Source organism: Phasianus colchicus, chromosome 25 (genome assembly GCF_987193195.1).
Source record: "Phasianus colchicus chromosome 25, bPhaCol1.hap1.1, whole genome shotgun sequence".
Taxonomy (NCBI): Eukaryota; Metazoa; Chordata; class Aves; order Galliformes; family Phasianidae; genus Phasianus; species Phasianus colchicus.
Window position 1 is genome coordinate 3,568,322 of NC_143460.1, and position 20,845 is coordinate 3,589,166.

General features: G+C 49.3%; 2 protein-coding genes across 12 annotated transcripts; one reads left to right on the plus strand and one right to left on the minus strand.

Moving 5' to 3' along the window:
* Positions 1-142: 142 nt before the first annotated feature.
* Positions 143-14,640, minus strand: PFKFB2 (6-phosphofructo-2-kinase/fructose-2,6-biphosphatase 2). 11 transcript variants are annotated; one of them, XM_090124510.1, is made up of 16 exons: positions 13,776-14,388; positions 13,183-13,308; positions 13,000-13,096; positions 12,366-12,432; positions 12,134-12,208; positions 11,960-12,016; positions 11,270-11,394; positions 10,755-10,962; positions 10,480-10,626; positions 9,967-10,071; positions 9,261-9,390; positions 8,517-8,579; positions 8,031-8,104; positions 6,692-6,824; positions 5,547-5,614; positions 143-2,998 (listed from the first exon to the last, which is right to left on the minus strand). In XM_090124510.1, the coding sequence occupies exons 1-16, from the start codon at positions 14,353-14,355 to the stop codon at positions 2,975-2,977; spliced, it is 2,079 nt and encodes a 692-aa protein (XP_089980636.1). In that variant the 5' UTR covers positions 14,356-14,388; the 3' UTR covers positions 143-2,974. The 11 variants fall into 11 exon arrangements, with proteins under 11 accessions (XP_089980636.1, XP_089980628.1, XP_089980629.1 ...); XM_090124502.1 differs by having other exon boundaries at positions 5,592-5,614; positions 6,654-6,824; XM_090124503.1 differs by having other exon boundaries at positions 6,654-6,824.
* A 67-nt stretch (positions 14,641-14,707) lies between these two features.
* YOD1 (YOD1 deubiquitinase) lies at positions 14,708-15,584 on the plus strand. Its single transcript, XM_090124527.1, has one exon. The coding sequence runs from the start codon at positions 14,708-14,710 to the stop codon at positions 15,338-15,340; it is 633 nt and encodes a 210-aa protein (XP_089980653.1). The 3' UTR covers positions 15,341-15,584.
* Positions 15,585-20,845: the final 5,261 nt, after the last annotated feature.

A 20,845-nucleotide genomic window follows, 5' to 3' on the forward strand; every position in this document is an offset into this window, starting at 1 on the left:
GGGAAGGGGATGGCACCCACCTCTCTTGCTCCCAAGTCCCCTGCCCCACGCTCACCCTCACCCCCCCAGTGCTTCCCATGCACTCCCTGAGCTCAGCATCACCCCTTGTGTGCTGGTTTGGTGACACAGTGATAGCAAACAGTCACAGAAAAGGAGAGGAAACAAGATTTTATTTTTAAAACCTCTGTATGGTAAATAAATGCTCACGGGATAATTGTGCGTAAGTGCAAAGAGTACACAACACAACAGCTCTGCACACATTGCTTTTTTTCTTTAAAACCTAGAAAAAAAGACCATTAGAAAGCAGTAACACAGCAGAACTCTGTGAAACACAGAACATCACCCTCCCCACGCACAGCACAAGGATGCAGTTTGCAAGCAGCACACAGTAATGCAGAGCAGCACCCTGAGACCAGCACAGAGCACCTCTGACATCAAAAGCAGATGGAAATAGAAATCAGGGAGATGCAGGAGTAAAATCTGGTGTTGGTGCAATGCTCACGAAGCAGACAAGCCCACCACTGGACATTCAGCCCATGGTGAGCTTTTGGAGTGCTTTGAACAACACCACAGCTCTGTATGACCAGCAGTGCAAGCCCCCGTTAATCCTAAATTCAGGTAAATTGTGCAACCCTTATTTATCCTGAGCTGTTTGCACGAGCAGTGCAGTGCCAGGGCAGTCAGGTGGTTTCAAGGAAGCGCCTGGCACCCAGCACAGGCAGAGGCTCACCTGGGACATGCAGCACCACGCTGTCACCTCCCAGTCACCTGCACAGCCACTGTGAATTTGCCACTGCTCTGCCTTACAGACATGTGTATTAAGATGCAGGAGGAGAAGCTATGCTTTGGCTTAAAGCACTGAGGGACGGTCTGGCTGCTGCAGATGGCTCTGTCCCAGCACCAGCATGCAGCTGCTGCAGCATCGCTTGGGGAGCACAGCAACCCACAGCCACCCACCACTGCAGAGCAGGCATTAAGCAGCAATTAAAAACTGACGACTACCGACACTCATCAGCTACATTCATGAATTCTGGCAGGAAAAAAATAGCTATGGCTCATTACAGCCATTAGCTCCTTAATGATACACACATACCTAACTCCTCATCACCAGTCATCACAGCACGTTGTGCGTGAACAGCTCACAGTAGGCATCTGCTGGTGGCTCTGATGCTGCAGGTTTGCAGCCATTCCAGCATGTTTGTGCGTTGGAGGATCACTGCTGTGCTATGCAGCCTATGGAACTCTTCCTTCAACTTTTTGTTTCTCCTTCCCTTTCCCCTCCCACCTCTGGCTTATTTATAATATTCAGTAACAAGGATGTACTGCTCAGTGGGCACAACCTAAGGAGTAAAACCAATAAAACTCAGTTTTTTTACCCCCTGAATTTCATCCCTCTGGAGCATAACTGCTTAAGATCAACATAAAACTTTTGCAGACTGCACATCCTAAAGGGTTTGGGGCTTCTGCTGCAGCCCTCTCATCTCAGCTTGAGCGAATAAAAGCTGTGGGAGTGTTTACAACACACATCCCCAGTTAAGCCTCAGTCAGGCAGAGTGTGTGGGGCTCAGGTATCCGTGGGTAGGCACTGATTTACACACTTAACACACACAGCCTGGGTCCCAGAGTCACAGATCCTGGAATAGTTGGACGGAGCAGGTCTGTAGCAGCATCCTGCTCAACCCCAAATGCCCATTTCTTCACCTAATCTCAGGGCTGCAAACCTGATAGTTTTGCCCTAATTTCAAGGGGGACATTAGGAGTGAGACAAAATGGAGTTTGGCAAATAACTCGTAAGAGAAAAGTGAAAACTTGGAGTGTCATCACCTCACCTTGTGGCAGGGCATCCCAATAACAGGCAGCCAGCACTGAAGGAGTGCAACACCTGTGCCCCAAATACTAAAACAGCTTCGACTCCACAAAAGGCAGCATTACATCAGCAATGTTCACAGCTTACTCACAGAAATGTGCTGTGGGTCTAAAAATTGGTACAAGAGACGAGTAAAACAAATATCACACAGCACACACACGTGGCCCCACTGCTGCTCCTCACCTCACCCACAGCCCGGGCCCCTCACTACCTTCTGACAACAAAAATATCTTGAAATGGGTATAGGAATAGGAAATGTTCTGCAGAATTAGCATGACTCAGCTTTGGTCAATGAATCCACGATTCTCTGATGCATCACTTGTGTGTGAGTGCAAAACATCCAAGCTTATTGTGAGAGGTTTTGGCTAAGGTAAAGGGAACAGGACAGTAAGCATGGAATGCAGGAAGAAAACAGTGCTGTGCGATGCAGAGCGAGGAATTTTTGCTGCAAGAGAAAAGCATCCACAAAGCCCAGGAGAAAGGAGAACAGGGTGAGGCATGCAGCAGTGGAAAGCTAAAGCAGGGTTTGAGCCCAAAAGCAGCTTGGCTGTTCCCAAATGGCAATGGGCACATCCATGTCCTTGTCCCCTGCAGTGGGTCACCTTGTAGGATTGGACAATCCTGTGAGTGCCCTTTGCCACAGCACATGCAGAACCCTTCCCAAAGCAAAGCAAGAGGCTCAGGTCCGGGGATTCAAAGCAACAGCCATGGAAGCCAAGCAATACCTGGAGTGCTTCTGCTTGTTAAATTGCACTGAGTAACTGTGTTTGAACTCAGAGATGGTAAAGATTGAGTAAAACCTGGGAACTGGGTCTGATGAGAACATCTTCCAAAGAAAAGTTGCTTCAGCAAGCAGAGGAGGAGAGGCACAGAGGTGCCCCGAGGAGTGCAGACAAAGCATGGGGACAGCTCACTCACATGTCCTGCTGCTCACACACACAAACACACACACGTTAAAAGCAGCTGAAAAATCTTCTCAGGAAGTTTTCTGCAGTGCCACGGCAGACACCAAGTGCTCGCAAGGACAGGATGGCTGCAGGAAGGCACTGCTCACTGTGCTCACAGCTGGCACTGTGTCCCATCAGGCTCCTGCTGTCCACTGCAGCCCTACACCTCTAGGCCAGCCAGCCTCTGTGGAGAGAAAGGCACAGGTTAGAACATGGCTCAACCCATGGGTGCTAAACCAAAGGACACCATAGACAGATGCTTTGCAGCACAGAATCCAACCAGCTTCATGCAGTGGATCTACCTGGCTGCATCTACCCAAGGGTCTGCTAATGAACTTGTTCCTGAGCAGATAATTTCTTCCTGCTTTGCCATTCAGCCTCCTGTAGAGCTCTCCCAGCTGCCCCAAGCCCAGGCATGCAACCTTCACTGAGCACCATGCAGGAACGAGGCTGATTGCTACTCAGGGTCACTCTGTTTTATTCCTCTCCATAGGAAATTACACTTCCAGACAAATATTAGAAAAGCTACAGTAATAAATTCTCCTATCAGCCACAACAAATACTTCTGGATCTGATAAAACACCTTCCAGTGCCTCACCAAGGGCCACAGAAGAAACACACATCAGTACAAGTGACTGCTGCACTCACAAGCAAATGGACTAAACTCTGGCAATCACAATGTTCTGCAGCAGCTGCTGCTCGTTCCCTGTCCCAGAGCACAGACAGTGGTCCCAGAGACCTGAGCTGCAGTGCACAGCAGTGCTTTGGACACTGCAAAGGGGTGTGCAATCAATGCACACCATTTGTCTTGCTACCTTCTTACCCAACCATCACTGTTCTGCACTAAAGCAGCAGGCACAGCTCTCAAGCCAATTTGCTGACAATCAGCAGCAGGCATCAACATTTCAGCCCAACATTCAGGAAACTCAGACTCTACATTCTTTCCATTTGTGATAAGAAAAATAGAATATCTGCACAGCTTTCCCAGCAGTAACACTTAATGAGTAACCATCAGAGTTAACTCACTGTAGCTGCTCACATGCTGTTTTCTCAAGCAAAACACAACTATTAGGAGAGGGTTTGTAGAGGAATGAAGGAACTTGGACCAAACTTCCTTCCTGGATGCCCCTAGGAATTATTATTATTATTATTTTAAACAAAAGGGAAAGCAAACACTTGAAGCATAATGGTAGAAAGGTAATTTTTCATAGCTGGCATATGCATTCTTTGCAGTTCAGAGAACAAAGACAAAGCTGAAGGTCTGAGGCTTTGGATGTTATGAAATGATGCACTGCAAGCTCCCCCAGTTTCTTTCTGCTTTTCCCCTCTTCTTCACCAGTAAGGACCCTGAAAGCTGGGATTTAGGCAACTTTGGGTGAAACACTGCAGTGTTTGCATTGCAGAGGCTGAACAGCTCCCAGGAAGGCCATGGTTGCATTCAACACCACTCAAGGCTGTGTGCGCTTCTGCAGCTTTGGCAGGACAGTCATACTGCTTTACTAATAAAGCCTCTCTGCAACATGTTGAGAACAGGAGATGCAAATTTAAGATCAGTCCTGTGTCTTTTTATCCCAGGAAATGTGTATAAATTGAGGCTCTACACGATGACAGGGAGTCTCGTGGAAAGAAAAACCAACTGGAAGAGCTTCATTTCAAGGACAAAGTGCAAAATCTGACTTTTGGCCAAATCAAAAGCTGCACATGCCAGTAGGAGTAATGAGATCTGGAGGAAACTCATCTCCCCTCCCCTAACAGGGGAAGCAGTGCCCTCCTTCACCTGGAGGTGAGGCACAACCTCCCCATACAAACCTTCATCTTCCCTCCACCCATCAGGAAATGGAACCAGCAAACACTCCACTTGCTTTCCACTAAATCAAGCTCTCTGCACTTGAAGCCAAAGCACCAGCAGCAAGAGGATGGGCCCAAAGGTCAAAGGGTCCCAGGGTCCAGCATTCTGCAGTGCAGATGCAACACCCAAAGCTTTCCAGAATGTTCCCAAAGATGGGTAAAAGCAGGTTGGATCTTGTGGTCATCCCAAATGGATGGGGACCAACACTGTGCTGTGCAGGGAAGCATACCAAGAGCTATCCCATACAGTCAGGTCCCAAACATGAATTGCAACCAGCTTCTACAGGACAAAAACAACAACAGTGCACGAGTTGGATGAGGTGAAACATCTGCTAAGCAAAGCAAGGGGTCACACCAGGGTCTGCCACAGCTGCTGCTGCTGTAGGGACAGCACAGCAGGGAGAGCCCATGGTCTTCTGGCTGACACTGGCTGCTGGCTCCCTAGAAAGGGGCATACAAACAAGAAAACACTCTCCCTTTGTAGTGGGTGAAAGCTAGCCCTGCCCTGCTCACCCCAAGGATGCCCCCCAGGGTGACATGATAGAAGAGACAGTAGCAATCCAACTAGCAAAGCAAGGCTCACTCACAGAGCTGCTTCCCAAACGTCCTCCCCAGTGCAGCTCAGAACCCCATCCTTCTCCCTATTACTCCATCAAGGCAGCTCACCCCCAAGCCACAGGAGAACACCACTGGTACCACCTCCTGCAGTGTGATGGACAGCACTGCCCTAAGGGTGACAGCACGGAGGGGTTGTGGATGGAACCTCAGTCCTGGTAGCACCCTGAACCCATCAAGGTCCCCTTAGTGACTAATTACTGCTCAGTGCATTTGTCTTTTCCCAAAGTAGTTTCCATGCAACTTCAGCCAAGAGAAGTCCTACTTACTAAAGCACAACAGAACGCACACAAGCTGCTCTCAGCGGTACTCACAGGCAAGCATTTCCCACTTGAGGCTGCAAAGGAAAAAGAAACAGCATAGGAGAGCTCAAAGTGCATTTTAAAGGTAGTTTACAAGCAACAGTAACAGCAGTGAAGGAAATGAGGAAAGAAGGGAAGCAACCCAAGGGGTTCAGGTTAGGGAAACCACTGCAGGCTTGCACCTGAGCTGCAGCAGCTCACTGAATGTCTCCATCCAGGGCAGAGCTCCAGGACAGCACTCACCATCCCCACCCACATTGAAAGCAGTGGCTCCTGAGCTGCAAAGTTTTTGATGCTACAGCATCACAACTACAAGCAGCACAACTGCAAACAGCTTGGAAAGATATCGAGCTGTGAAATGTCTGAGATTAAAGCTGTTTATTGTTATCTGAAAATGAATTCCCCTTTAGAAGAGCCACAGTTTTACTGAGAAGTCTCTCACTGCACCAAGGGGAACAAAATGCACAAAGACCCCAACCAGGAGCCCCCGCCCTCCCCCTCCACCTCATGTGATGGGACACAGCAAAGAGAACCAATTTTCAACCTGCAAAGAAGCAAATGGGGCTTCACATATCACCCTGATGGGGACCTACGTGATTTCAAACCAAAAGAAGTGCTAGGTGGCAAAAAACCAAGCAGCACCCAAACACCAGGAGCCCAACCTTTGCTCAACCAGCTGCTGGTGGGATCCATAGGAACGTACATAGGCACTGAGCACACAGATTTCCCCACCAACTGCACTACTGCTAGAGCAGCACTTGGCTGCACCAACAAATTCGGACAGAGATGAGATTTGTAACTCTTTCCAATCAAGCTCTTGTTGGAAAGCACGACCCAGAATGAACCACCCAACTGATGGAAGCTTGCCTGCATGGGGCAGGGTTTTATAAACCTCTTGCAGCACAATTCCAGCTTAATGGAGAGATTTTCCTGCATTTCCTTGTTTATTTTAAGAGTGCCTAATGCAGAACGATTCCCAGTGGCATTTGGGTATGTCAGGGTATTTCTGTTGGGACTACAGCCATGGTTGGGTGACGTGGGTGGCACGGGAGGGAAAGCAGAGCAAGGCACCACCTGGACAGTGGCTTGCAGCCGGGGTTGAGCAGCTGCACCTCGAACCTGCAGGTCAGTGGGGCCGCTCCCAACGCTGTGGTGCCGCGGGCGCTGCTCCGTGGCCGCGCTGGCCAGCGGCGTCAGGCTGCTCCTCCTCATCCTGCCTGGGCTCTGGATCATGGGAAGGCAGCTCTGGTTGCAGGTGGAGGACATCACAAGGAAGGGAAAAGGGGAAGGAGATGTTACAGCTGCAGTACATCCCCGAGAGTCTCCGGCCACGAGCGGACCCGTGGTGCTGGATGCTCTACGCCTGTTTTGCTTGCAGATTTACTTCCTTCTGGGTTTGGAGTTAGGTTGTGTTGGGTTTTTTTTTTTTTTGCTTACTGATTTTTACAATCGATTCAGGAAAAAAACCAACAGAAAACTTCTCTTATTTGTATTACTGCTCTCAAAGTAGTTTGTTCCCAAGGAAGCACAGAGCAGGAGCATCCTCCGACTCCTCCAAGCAGCACCAATGATTTCAGCACAGGAATCACACGAGCAGCAAAGCAACAAGTCTGAGACAATGGCAGATAACCCTTCTCCCTTGGAGCTCTTTCTAGAACATCCTACATCATCATGGGGTGGCTAAAAGCTTCCATGCACCAGTGTGCTCAGTTCAGATCAGCTCCCCTGCAACCTAATGCAGTGGTAAGTTTTGTGGTGCTTAGCTGGGGAGCCTTACTGAACCAGTTGTTCAATGGCATTCCCCAACACCTGTGGGCACTCTGCAAAACAAAAGCATGCCTGCACAAGTGAGCACAAAAACAGTGGAAACTTCCACAGAATGCTTGCAAAACACTGGTGAGATCCACAAAGACAAGAGCAAGGGCAGAGAGCCATCACCCAGCAAGCTACAAATATCCTCACCTCAAAGGAAGGGATGAGCCCCATGCTTCCCACCCACAGCACAGCAGCAGCAACCTGTCCTGGGGCTGCTGACCCCACAATGCACCCCAACGTGCAGCCTTACACTGCCTACGGCTCTGCAATGGGCTGAGAGCTCGGGAAGGCAGCAGGAATTCCCTAAATACTTTGTGTTAATAGCACTAGTTCCAAGCAGACATGCCAAACAAGCATCAACAACAAGACCTAGGATTTAAAGATGTACATCCTAACCCAAGTGGCTTCAGTTTGCCCACTTCTGCCCCAGCAAATACTTGTTCAAAATATCTCCCACTGTCTTGGGAAGCACATACAACTCTACGTGCCATGAGTTCTGCTTCTGAAGCAGCCTTGCTGGCACTGAAAGCAACCAGCCACTTACAGCAGGGAGAGCTGCAATTGATTTAAGTCCACAGAAGGCAAATGTTGAGCAACCACACGAACCAAGAGGCAGAACAAGGCAGCTCAACTTACTGAGTTCAGGGAAGGTTTGTCCCGGTGGGTGTTCACTGCTTCCACATTCAGGCTGATCGTCTCCACTTTACAACCTTGCCCAAACAGAATGGGGAGTTTATTGGAGGAAGTGCAATTTATTTTCTCATCCATTTAGAATAAAAACATGTTGTAACTGCATGCCAAGTGAGCAGAAGGTTGTTACTTGTTTCTAAACTAAAACCAAAAATCTCTTAATGCAGAATGAACTGTTCATGAGAGAATTCACACTTCACTTACTTTCTGGTTTTGACCCTCACTGTGAGAGCTCAGAGCCCCATCCCCTGACCTTAAGAGTCTCCAGGGATGTGGACATCCACCCCACTTATTGTGAAATACTTTTTCCTTATATCCAATCTACATCTCCAATACATACCATCGCATTGCTCCCACCACCATCACCAAAAGCACTGACAGCAACAACTGCTGTTCCACACACAGCTGCACCCACCCAAAGGAGGCACGTACCGTAGGCGACCGGGGTGAGCTTGAGGATGGCATGCAGGGGGCAACGCAGGTAGGGCAGCTCATCTGCAGGAGAGGCAGCATCAGCTTTACCTTCAGGAGCAAAAGGTTCCACACCACACCACAGCCCCCCCAGCAGCACCCTGGGGGAACCCAACCCAGACAACAGGGAGAACTACAGCAGCTCAGCACTGCTCAGCATCACGTAGCACCACGCTGCCCCAGCAGCATGCCTCAACTTCCAGGAGCCTGGTGTTTTCTCTTTAAGTGAGCTCAAACAGTGCTCTTTCCACAACACAGAGCTCTGTGCTGATCAGTGAGCAGTGCTGTTTGCAAAACCAGGAGGAGCCAGTTCCCATCACAGAGCATCAGGCATGTAGTGTGTCACATGTGTCCTGCAGAGCATCGCTGTGCCATGGACCACTGCCCTCACTGCTCTACCCATAGGGATGCTCCTGGTTGAAGCACTTCTGGGAACAAGGGCTGAGCAAAAAGACAGCAGGGCAGGCACTGAGCAGACTCTGCCCTCACGGGGCACATCCTGCAAAGCTCTGCTGAAATGCAATGGTTAAACCATTTCAGAAGTGGGTGTTGGTTTTTGGTGTTTTTTTTTTTTTTTTTCTTTTTTAAAGCAGTTCCTCCATTGTCAAGAAAATCAAAACAGCAATTACCAGACACCCACCCAAAAACCCTGAAAAAGAGCAAAAATAGAAGCCAGCCCCCACCACCACGCTTTTATTTTTGTACCTGCACTCTTATCCAGAAAGTAAGCCAGGAGGCACCTCATCACTGCCTGGTGGGAGATGACAAGGACGTTGCCCTGCCGCTCCAGCTCCATAATTACGGGCTCCAGGCGCTGAACCAAGTCCTGGTAGGACTGCAAAACAAAACAGGAATTTTGCAAGGGGTTTTATAAACAGACTTGGAGCAGAAGTAGCAATTAACACAGTTTCACCTTCAAGAAAGTATCGGTTAAAGCATCAAACTGCAGAAGTGATGGAGTAAATAGAGGGGAAAATAAGGAAACAGCTCTGGGTGAAATTGGATGGCAGCAACCCTCAGATTACAGGAAGTTCAGATTAGTGATAACTCTTAGCAAGTGCAATTTGAAAAGAAAACAAACCACTAAATTACACATTTAAATATGGCTGTGAAGTAAAACCAGAAGTGACTCCATCCCCACCCACAGCCATTTCTCTCCCAGGGTGATTTTCCATAGGGACAACTCAGCTTCAGCCAACTGAGAGCAGCACAATGAACCTGCTTCACACACTGCTGGAACAGTGAGCAGCATTCCTTTCCTCTAAGAGAGAGCTGGGTTTCCTAAGGCTTTCGATTTCTCATGGAATACTGGGGACAGAGAGCTGAAACCAAGCAAAGCCCCTCCACTCTATTCATCACACACTGCCCAATGCACACAGCAGCATTCTGCTTTTTTTTTAAGTGCTCTCACCTCTCCTCCAGGATAGCGATAGAGGTATTTCTCCTGATCCCTCAAGGCAAACTCATCAGGGTATTTGGCTTCGATCTCTGCATACGTCATCTCTTCGCACACCCCCTGCAGGAAGCACAACTCCATGCAGCATCACTTCAGATGTACAGCAATTCAGTACATAGATATGAACACAGCACCAGCATTTCTTTTGCCCAAAAAAAAAACCAAAACCAGAGTGAGAGTGCCAACCTTTGCCCAGCAGCAAGGCACTGCATACACCCCACGAGTGCGTGGGATGCTCAGTGTCACTCTCCCAACACAGCTGGAAAGGAAGGTCTGCTGCTGTGCAAAGCTCTAACAGTTCCAGGTGCTTTCAGCCCTAGTGAGTGACCCCAAACCTCCTGACAGGAGTGGAAGGCGTTATGCACAGCCACGGATGGAAAACTCAAGTGATGGTCAGGAAACACTTTTATACCCAATTCAATTATTTTCCACCTAGAAAAGCAGAAGGCTGCACCGTGCCCCACTCACAGCATCAATCTCATTGAGGATCTTCCACTGCTCGTAGGTGACCCCCAGTGACTCAGCTGTCTGGATGGTGCGCTTCAGCTGGCTGGTCCACACCTTCAGCTCCACGATCTCCTGCTCCTCAATGAACTTCTTCAGCGCCTGTGCAAACTGAGAGAGGGCAGAGGAGCTCAGGAGCTGCACAGGGCAGCTGCCCCCCACCCCTACGTCCTCGCCATGGGTGCAATGTGGGCTGTGACACTTTGCAGTGCAGCTATCTGGGTGTTGCAGACCCACACCTGCTTGCCACGTGGTGACAGCCCAGAGTCCCCTCCAATCTTGCCAAGGAGGTTGTACTCGCTCTCGCCGTGCCGGCAGAGGTAGATGGTGCGTGGCTGCACGTGGATGTTCATTAGGTAATAGACGATTTTGCTCTGGATGTAATCTTGGACTCTGTTCACTAGGAACCGCTGTCCCACATTGATCACTTTAATGAAGGAAAGATCTCTGGAGTCAACATAAAATAAGAACACCCACACGCCGGGTTTGACAACTGACACACGTGCAGGCGTCCCCCAGCTCTCTGCCCTGAGTTAAAAGGCATCAGCACCACTGCGGGGACACAGGACACACCGTGCTTGCACAGGGAGCATCACATTCAAATCCACTGCAACCCGAGGGCATCGCCTTCGCACGAGCAAATCTCAGCTTTGGGAGTGCTTCAGCACAAGCATTGCAAGTCTTCGGGCACAGAACACAAAGCAGCAAAGCAAAGCAGCTCAGGGATGGAGCACAGCCTGGGCTCGCTGCTTACTTGTCGTATTCATCAGGATCGAGGGGTTGGTACGTGACCTTGTAGCACTCGATCCTCTTCAGGAAATCATCCATCACATTCTCCCTGTTTCTTTCAGGGTAATCGGGGCTGGAGACTTTCACCTCCTGTCGAGCAGAAAGAGACACGTGGGGAAAGCTGAGCAAAAGCAGCACTGAACATCATCATCCTTCCCTTCTGAAACAAGTCAGCATTGTTTAGTGCTGCCCGGTGGAAAAACCTGCTCCTGGCAACGCAACAAAAGGCAATGGGGAGGCACACTGCAGTGCTCAGCCCCAGTGCAGACACAGCTGCCTGTCATCCCATGTTCAAGGTCAAACACTGCTCGGCTTCAGCTCACATCCAACTTCAACAACTGCACCTTCAGCTTTTACAACCCATGAACCTTCAATAGTATTTACAAGCTGAGGTATAAGAGCACTACGGGGAAGCCTCATTTAGCCCCCAGCCCTCCTTGCAGGAGCAGCAAGGTGACACACAAAGCTTCAGCCCCCAACTGACACCTGCAGCAGAGGTTATGCCTGCAACCATCAGTAGCAGTCTGAGAGGGATCCCGACCACCCCACACTGTGCACATCATCCCTAATGCCAATATTCCAGCAGCAGTGCTGTGAGCAGAGCTGGTGACCTTGCACAGCACGCAGCTCCATGGCACAGAGCTTGGCAACCTACCAGGATGTTGGCAGCAATGACCTCCGGATCATCGCACACGGATTCCACAAAGAACACCTGTGAAGGAGGCAGAGAAACATGTTTTAGAGGACCAAGAGCTCTGGTTTAAAATCAGAAGTCAAAAACAGCTCCAGCACTGTGATCCCCATCACAAATTAAACACAGCAGCACTACCTTGAAAGCATTTTCCTTAGCAAAATTTAAGATCAGGTCCCGTCTTTCTCGAGTTGTGTTGGTTGCATCGAACACCTACCAGAAAATAAGTGGCAATGAGAAAGGTTATCTGCAGCTTCTAAAGCAGCCCCAAATGATTAGGGATTACATTTGGGTTCCCGAATGCTCTGGGCAGCTTTGAACAACCCAGATATGAAGCTCCCATGGTGTGTTTGGCCAGGAAGAGCCTTACAGCTATCTGCCCACACTCCTCCAGGAGGTACGCCTTCACGTCCTGTAGGGCCACCAAGGCACACCGTCTGCAGGAGAGAAATGCAGGGTCAGAGCAGGTGCAAGGCATTCAGATTGGAGGTCCTCTGAATCTCTGAGATTGGGAAAAATTCAGCTCTCTGTTCTCCCCACAGATGGCGCACCCAGCCTCGCTTCTTGCCAACTCCTGGGGGCTCTACAGAGCTGAACTCTGTTTAAATCCCCCTTTTCCCCATGCTCCCATCCCTGTCCTAGGGATGCCCCAGTTGCTGCCTCTACGAGTTGAGGCTCCATGCAAATCCCCCAACCCCACTGCCCTCAAAAAAGACATCTCTGAGGGCAAAAATCCACACCTGGGAAATCCCACGGGAACAGCACCTAAGGTACCCCCTACATTTCCTGCTCCTCTGGGTGCTCCAAGCCCCTCCTTTCCATCTACTTCTCCTGATGCCAACAACATTCCCACGCATCCAGCGATCCTGCCAAGGGATCTGTGCACTGCACTACCTCCTTCCATGGCATTCAATGTTATTTTGTGCTACAGAAACACACGGGCTGCCAACCCCAAGCCTAAGCAGACCGCGGGCCATCTGCACAGCCCTGTGACGCCAACTCACTTGCGGATCTCCATCGCTTCTTTGTTATCGTGCCTGAAGAAGTCATAGGATTTGTAGGACTTGACAGCTTCCCGGCGATACACCCCTAAATTGAACACTTGGGACACAAAATAACGCAGTGCTGAGGTGGGTGCCCACCGACACCCTGTCACCCGTGCGCAGGGGCTGTGGGGGCACACACACCTCGGGTAGGCACCCCAATCCAGTTGAGGTAACGTGTCAGCTTCTTGGAGACGTAGGTCTTGCCGCGGGCGGGCAGCCCGATCATCACGATGAGGGTGGGCGAGTTGGTCATGTAGGATGCCCACGCTGCAGGAAAACGTTAGCGTGGAGCGCAGTGGACAGACAGACAGACTGGCTGTCCTGCAGCTGGCTGCTGGCCCCTAATGAGTGCTGCAAGCGGTGTTAGCTAATGAAAGTGATTAGCAGCGGTGCACCTGCTGCAGCTAATGGGGCTAATGCGGTTCTCGGCGGGACAAATATTTACCCAGGAGACGCGGGCTGCCAAGGGCAGAAGAAAAATGGCTTGAGGATGGAAGAAAACACGGGTTTAAGCAGACGGAAAACAGGAGGTGTGGAGGCAGCAGGGCTGCAGCGAGGCTGGCAGCAGCACGAAGGGCACCGAGATAGCGGGGCTTCACCGCGCGCAGTCAAATCCACGCGTGCCGTGGGAACCGCGCGTTTTGTTAAGCGAAGCCGACAACCGCTTTTTTTGTTTTTTTTTTTCCTTCCCTCCGCGAAAAGCGCTCCGTGCGCGGTTCCGCCCCGGTACTCACAGCACTTCTTCTCTCCGCCGCGCTGGGCCCCGGTTCTGCCCCGCGGCGCGCTGCCGCCGTGCCGGTACACCGCCGCCATGGCTCCGCGCCGCCGCGCTGCATGCAAATGAGATGTAAATCGCTCCCCGGCAAGCGGGCGGAAGAACGGCGCTACGCCACAACTCCAGGCGCGCCCTGCATGCAAATGAGATCGACACCGGCCGCGGCGCGCGCCGCCCGCTTTGGCAACACCGCGATTGGCCGCGGCCCAGCGCCCAATGAAACAGCGCGGAAAAAGATCTCGCGAGAACGAGCGGGCGCTGGGCCGGGGCGGAAGCGGAGACGGCCGGGCGGGGAGGAAGAGGAGGAGGAGGAGGGGGGGGGCGGCGGCCGCGCCAAGGATGCTGCGGCTGCGCTGCAAGGCCCGGAGCGGCACCCAGCCGCTGCCCGGCCTCACGGCACACTCCCGTCTCCGCGACATGCAGGCCGCCCTGGCCGCCCTCACCGGCGTCCCCGCCCCGGCCCAGCGGCTGCTGCTCGGCTTCCCTCCGCGGAGCCTCGACCTCAGCGACGGCGAGCGGCGGCTGGGCGAGCTGGGCATCCACTCGGGTGAGGCCTGCTGGGCGGCAGCGCCTGCGCTTTACGATCTCCGCTGCCCCGCGGGCTGCAATTAGCTTAATTAAGCGAGGCTGTGACCCAACGCGCCGGGCCGGGTGAGGCTGTGGGGTCACCGCCCTGGAGGTGGTCGAGAACCGCAGAGATGCGGCACTCGTGGGTACGGTGGGGATGGGTGGGTGGTTGGCTGTGAGCTGTCAGTTCCTTTCCGACCTTAACGACTCCGTTCTGTGCCGATCCGCGCTCTCAGCTGTCCCCTCTGTCTGACAGGAGACACGCTCATCGTGGAGGAGGACACGTCCAAGCCCAGCGCCGGCTCTCCAGTCGTGGCCAAGAGGATGATGGCGGTGAGGGAAGCGGTTCCCGTGCTGGCCAGGAGGGTGGTACCAGCTGACAACTCGTGTCTGTTCACCAGCGTGTATTACGTGGTGGAGGGAGGTGTGTACGACCCCGGTTGTGCCCCGGAGATGCGCAGCCTCATCGCACAGATCGTAGCCAGCGACCCCGAGGCGTATTGTGAGGCAGTGCTGGGGAAAACCAACAGGGAATACTGCGACTGGATCCGGAGAGAGGAAACCTGGGGGGGAGCCATCGAGGTTTCCATTTTATCGAAGTTTTATCAGTGTGAAATCTGTGTGGTGGACACGCAGACGGTCAGAATCGATCGTTTTGGGGAGGATGCTGGGTACACCAAGCGGGTCCTGTTGATCTACGATGGGATTCATTACGATCCCCTCGAGCGTAAAATCCCCGACTCGGACGTTCCTCCCCAGACCATTTTCTCTACCACTGATGATGTTGTTCTCGCACAAGCCTTGGAGCTAGCAGACGAAGCCAGACGGAAGAGGCAGTTCACTGATGTGAATCGCTTCACGCTGAGGTGCATGGTGTGCCAGAAGGGACTGACGGGACAAGTGGAAGCCAGAGAACACGCCAAGGAGACGGGACACACCAACTTTGGGGAGGTGTGACAACCTGCATGAGGATGGTTACATCTACTACCTCACTCATCCGGAATCAAATTCTGGATTTCCAGATAAGCTGTATGTAATCACAAAATTCCGTTCACAGAGCTTGAAAAGCGTATTAACGATGGCCAAGACGCACAGGTTTGTGGGGTTAGTGACTTTTCCAACTGATTTGAAATAGGTTGTCTTCTCGCATGCTAATTTAGAGTCATTTGGCAGGTGAAATACACTGGCAGCTAAAACCTGATGTCTGAAATAATCTTCTCTTTGTGTGTGTGTGTGCTCTGAGTGGCCATACAGAACCAGGCTCGTTCAATACTAGTGTAAAAAGCGAGCCTCTAAATTACTGAATTAATCTATTAGTATTATGTTTTCAGGGTAATTAAATTAAGGGTTTAGGAAATGTGTGTATCAGCACTATTTATACTAAAAAAATAGACTCTGTGCATAGAAGCAGCCCTTCTGCTGCTCACAGGGTGCACGGTTTTTAGTGGAAAGAGCATCCCTAAAGCTGCCCTACACTATGTTACTATCAGAAGTAGAATGTATTGTTTGTGTGAAGTCACGGCTTTAGAGAAAGAAGTGGCCTTTAAGCTTTAAGATAGCCTTCTTAAAATTAACGAGTAGGTGGTTAAGTGTTGAATAAACTTATTAATCCTCCATAGGTAGTTTTTAGTTGCTTGGAAAATAACTATCAGCCCCTTGGTGTTTACATTGCATCGGAACATAGGCATGTTACTGGGAATACTTGGGTTCTTCTTAACAATATCTCAAAGTCTGGCAGGAGGGAAATACAGTAATTAGGGAAGTATCTTAATTTGCATCTGTTTAATACATTGGAATGGTCTTTATTTGGCTGTAGCTGATCTCACGGCCACAGTGTTACTAAGCTGTAGCAGATTCCAAATACTGTAAATTAGCACTTTAAGGTATAGTTCTCAGTTGTTTTTGCTGGTAAGAAGTCTTACCCTTTTTAGAAGGACAGAGTAGTGATCCAGAAGGGAGGCTTGAGGTCTCTTCATCTGCATTCTGCCTTAACGTGTTTGATTTGTCACGGATGACTGTGGAGGAGCAAGACTTTAATTCGGATAATGAAGGATGCAGTTGAACTGTCAGAACAAAACAAGCTGGGTGAAGCGCCCTACTTCTCATACTGCTCAGAATCAGGGAAGGTGGAATTGATTTCATCAATCTTAACTCACAGCAAAGTTGTGAGCTTAACAGTAAGTGCTTTGAGGTCTTTTAAAAGGTGCTGTATAGGTGCGTAGTACTGAAGGGGATTTATTTTTTCCTTTGAAATGCCTGTAATACATTTGTTTTAAGGAATTTTACAACGTTCTTAGCCTTCTATCACTCTGTTTCAAGTTACCTCTCTTGCTCTTCTACAAACGGGGAGCAGGAACGTGCATCTTCAGTTTGAGGCAGAAACAAACCCGCTTTCCAAATGGAATCAATCTTAGTTTTAAAGGCCTCCGTTCAGTGAGGCACGTAGCTGAACTCCTGCTGCAGAAAATCCTGTTTTCTGTAAGCAGCAAATTTCATTGAGGTTCTCAGCTGAATTGGACTTTGAAATACTGAGGGGATCTCACAGGAAACAGAGCAAAATTGTGCGAGTGCTCTGCTAAATCGAGGCAAGAATAATTAAGGATAAAGAATAGAATTGCCAAAAGCACTACGGACCAGTTTTCATTTTATCTCAGTATTAAAATACGTGTTCACACTGTTGGGAGTTTCCAATAGAAAACCACTTAGCTTCCAGTGTTAAACCACACTTTGCTTTTCATCCATCATGAGAAAAAACAAATCATTACCAACAGCCCTCGAGAAGCTGACGCTTATGAACCTAAAGAGGGAACTTGAAGATTACACTGATACAACGACTTGAGACAAAATGCTGTCTAGGAATGAGACCAAGAGACTGTCGACCCTAAATCACGTTCTCAGCTTTCACACTGAAGAGGTGAGGTGCCTGGGACAAGGAGCTGTTCCTCACCATTTGCCATCTGTTACATGGACAATACCTACCTCAGAGAGGTGTACTTTGGGTGTCTTTGAAACAAAAGTGCTGTAGAAGAGGAAGATACGTATTTATTGTCTGCCACGTTTGCAACGGCGTGGAACTTTTGGGAGCAATTTTTTAGCTTTGTATCTTGGGTGGATTTCTGAAAGCACGTCCAAATACTTTTGGGGAATTATTTCTCAGTTGCAGTATTTTTAAATTTAAAATGAGGTGTATTGAATCTGGAGTGTTTAGCTTTGCTTTATCATGTCTGCATAGCAAATCCACTAACAGGGCAGGAGTTCCGTGTGAGGGAGATGCCTCAGTGTCACCGCTTGGATGTTTTATTTAGTTGCCTAGAAAATAAAATCCCTTTGGTTTACAAAATATCAACGGGACAGCTGTAATTTGTGTTTGTAAACGCTGATATTGTTACATGCTGACAAATTGTTTCAAAGAGCAAATAACTGGGGATGTGGACAGAGCTGGAGGAGCTCCTGAACTACATTAAAATGGGGAGTTGTACTTGTAAAAGAATGGAACATTAGGGGTTTTTTAATATCTTTTTAGCAGTGTTTGTCTGCCCTTAATGATACAGCTTTGGAAGTGCCACAATAATGGGATCCTGGCAGCAGTGGGGTGAATTTCTGAGCGTCGCTGATACGTTTGCACTGAACTGTTATTAGTTACAGATATTTTAGAATTGACGTGTTGTGGGCTCAGGTGGTGGCAGGCAGCCTGTACCCATCCACAAAGCCTGCAAGCTGTGGGTGTGTGTCCTTACCAGTGCCACTTATTCCCATACAGATTGAAATTAAACACCAATTTCCTCACTGAACGCTTCAGCACAGAGGTCAGCAGTTACTCAGGCCCTGGAAAATGAAATTCTTACTTCAGAGGCAGGCTTGGTAGAAGCTGCATTGTTCATGTTGGCTTCCTTGCCTGTACTAGATCTTAATTAAGTGAAGAACTTCAGTTTCCCAGTGTCTGCCTGGCCACTTCACCAGCACTAAAATCCTTCCTTAAATAAGAAGAGCCTGACACCTGCATCACGTGGCCTTTTACAAACACTGTATTGTAGGACGAGATGCACATCTCATGGATTTAACAGCACTTTAAAAGTTGGTCTGAGTTTACATGCTCAGCAGATACCGAGCGAGGACTTTGCTATGTCAGCAGCGCGTCCCCATTGCAGCAGAGCAAATGGTGTTAGCAAGTGATTCTCAAGTCTTAATTACCACTGTAATACAACGTTCCACTTCATGTACCATCAGTACAGACCATTTGGAATGATATATTTCCTTAAACATGTAACTTGAACTGCAAAAATTGTTGATGCACCAATAAACGTGACTGATGCATGCACCCTTGTTTAATGTAGTCTCTGCCTCAGCTCTCGAATGCCAGGTTTTTGCTCTGTTCACTGTTGTTCCAACGGTGTATTTTTTACAGCCTTCACATCTGTAGCACAGTCTTTGAGTAATTTACATCCGCTTTCCTCTCTGCCTGATTCACTTTTCCCTTTGGTACTAAGGGATGGTCATACCAAGAAGAGCTCAGTCCCACAGCCCTTTAAGATAAATCTTCACTTTCAACTTTTCCAGCAACATAATATATAAAAAATATAAAGTTGTATTTTCAGCAATATAATTTTATGCTTTCAAAATAGTAAAATGCCTCCCTGATGCATCAAGAGGAGTGACCAAAGGGTTTTATACTCCTCTAGAATTGTTTGTGCATTTAGATGTACAAGTCATTAAAAAGACTTTAGCTGTTCTCTGTTTCAGTCACATCCTGTCTGTTTCATGGAAGCAATTGCCTACATGGACAGTATTAGGAGGAAGTCAGACCTCTATTTCCCCAGCTATAGCTGTGGCTTGCTGGGATAACGGCATGGCAACTTCAGTTCTCAAAGCAGTTACTTGTCCATGCCTTTAATAAGTGCTTAATTCCTCGTATGACTTTGAGAGAAAGGGGTAGAGCAAAATTCTCCTTGGAGCTGATAGAGCATGAGTTTGTGCATGATTCCTTGGTTCTGGACAAGGCTATGCAAGAAGAAATAGTGGGGAGATGACAGAAGGAGCACCTCCCTGTGTGGTACAGGGTCAGAACTCACACTGCACCTCCTGTTCCCCTGTGGCACCTGCAGAGGAATGTCCTATTCCCACCCCACTTTTTCAACAACCTGTTCAAATACACAACAGTGCAACAGCTGTGCTCAGACACAACCAACAGAGCCCTCAAGAAGCTGCACTTACAGCAAAGGAACAGCAAAGCAATCGTTGTTCTGACCACGTCTGACCTCCCAGCATTGTTTGCTCTGTCACAGAGGAAGCAGGAGTGAGGGGACAGGCAGCAAAGAGGGCAACATCTGATCTCTGCAGAACTCTGCTGACTGCCCTGCATGCAATGCCACGTGCCCATGGGCCAGCCAGCCCTGCACCCAGCTCAGCTCAGCCCTGTCCCAGCAGGGAAACTCTTCCATAAGAGGACCACCACGTTTTCAGCTTGCTTTAAGAACTGCAACTCTTCATCATACAAATCAAATGTCTGCCTGGGTTGTAAATGAAGCTGCACCTTCAGTCTTACAACCACCATCAGGTTTCACTCTGTGCCGGATGGAACGCAATGAAGTTCCTTTCAATTTGCTGAAATCAAGATTTCACTCCTCTGAGCGTGAGCAGCAGATGGGTTTTTGTAACAAAGCAATGCAATAGGAGGGTTAGCAAAATCAGGTTGGCCAGGACTGCAGTGCTCTTGTGGATTATTTTTAATCAGTGCCTTGGGGAAAGTGCTGGGAACAGCACTGCAGCCAGAGCTGCCTCCTCGTTTCTCATGTGGGGTTAATGCTAAGCAAGCCATGGAGATCTCTATCTCTTTTCTCTAAAATTGGGATAATAAATTGGGTTCCTTCTTAGTTCACAGCCATACTAAGACCTCCTTATTTCTCTAAGCCAGCGGATTACCCAATCTCTTCCACAATTAGTTTGTCAGCATGCATGGCACCATACGTACAGCTCAGTGTGAGGGGAGGGTCCAGCAGCCCTCCAGCCAAACCCAGGTCATTATGTCAGCAGGTGCCTTTATCTGTGCGGATGCAGTTCCTCCATGCCAGACCTGAATCACCCACACTCTGCTGTTTGTGCAGAGGGTGAGGCACGAGGTGCCTGTTAGCATGCCAAAGTCCTTTCACAGCATTCTGGAGAGTTTTCTTTGCATCACTTGACTATTTGCATAGACTTCATACCACGTACGTGAAATCACGCTTTATTTTGAGTAGCAGCTGGTTTTGTTTGTCAGAGGAAGAGTGTAGAAAAAGAACAGGTTCATTCCTGGCATCTGCTGTACAGAAGTCAGCTCTCAGCAGCTCAAGACTTCTCTTAATGGAATAGGATGTTTTCTCTGATCTACGTAGAGCCTTTCAGGCAGCAAGCTCTACAGACTGTATGCTTGGGTTCAGGTCCCAGTGCTGTCAGCATGGTGCTCTCAGCACATGGCCTCTCCATCAC

Excerpts from the sequence above, each read along its gene's own strand:
- PFKFB2 (XM_090124501.1), bottom strand. The coding sequence starts at position 14,355 with ATGCCCAGCTCGCCCAGCCGCCGCTCGCCGTCGCTGAGGTCGAGGCTC. Across the intron at positions 9,391-9,966 it reads ATCGCTATCCTGGAGGAGAG|TCCTACCAGGACTTGGTTCA; the intron begins GTGAGAGCACTT and ends TTTGTTTTGCAG. Across the intron at positions 6,825-8,030 it reads ACAAACCTTCCCTGAACTCA|AGCTGCCTTCCCATGATCCA; the intron begins GTAAGTTGAGCT and ends ACCTGCAACCAG.
- YOD1 (XM_090124527.1), top strand. The coding sequence starts at position 14,708 with ATGATGGCGGTGAGGGAAGCGGTTCCCGTGCTGGCCAGGAGGGTGGTA.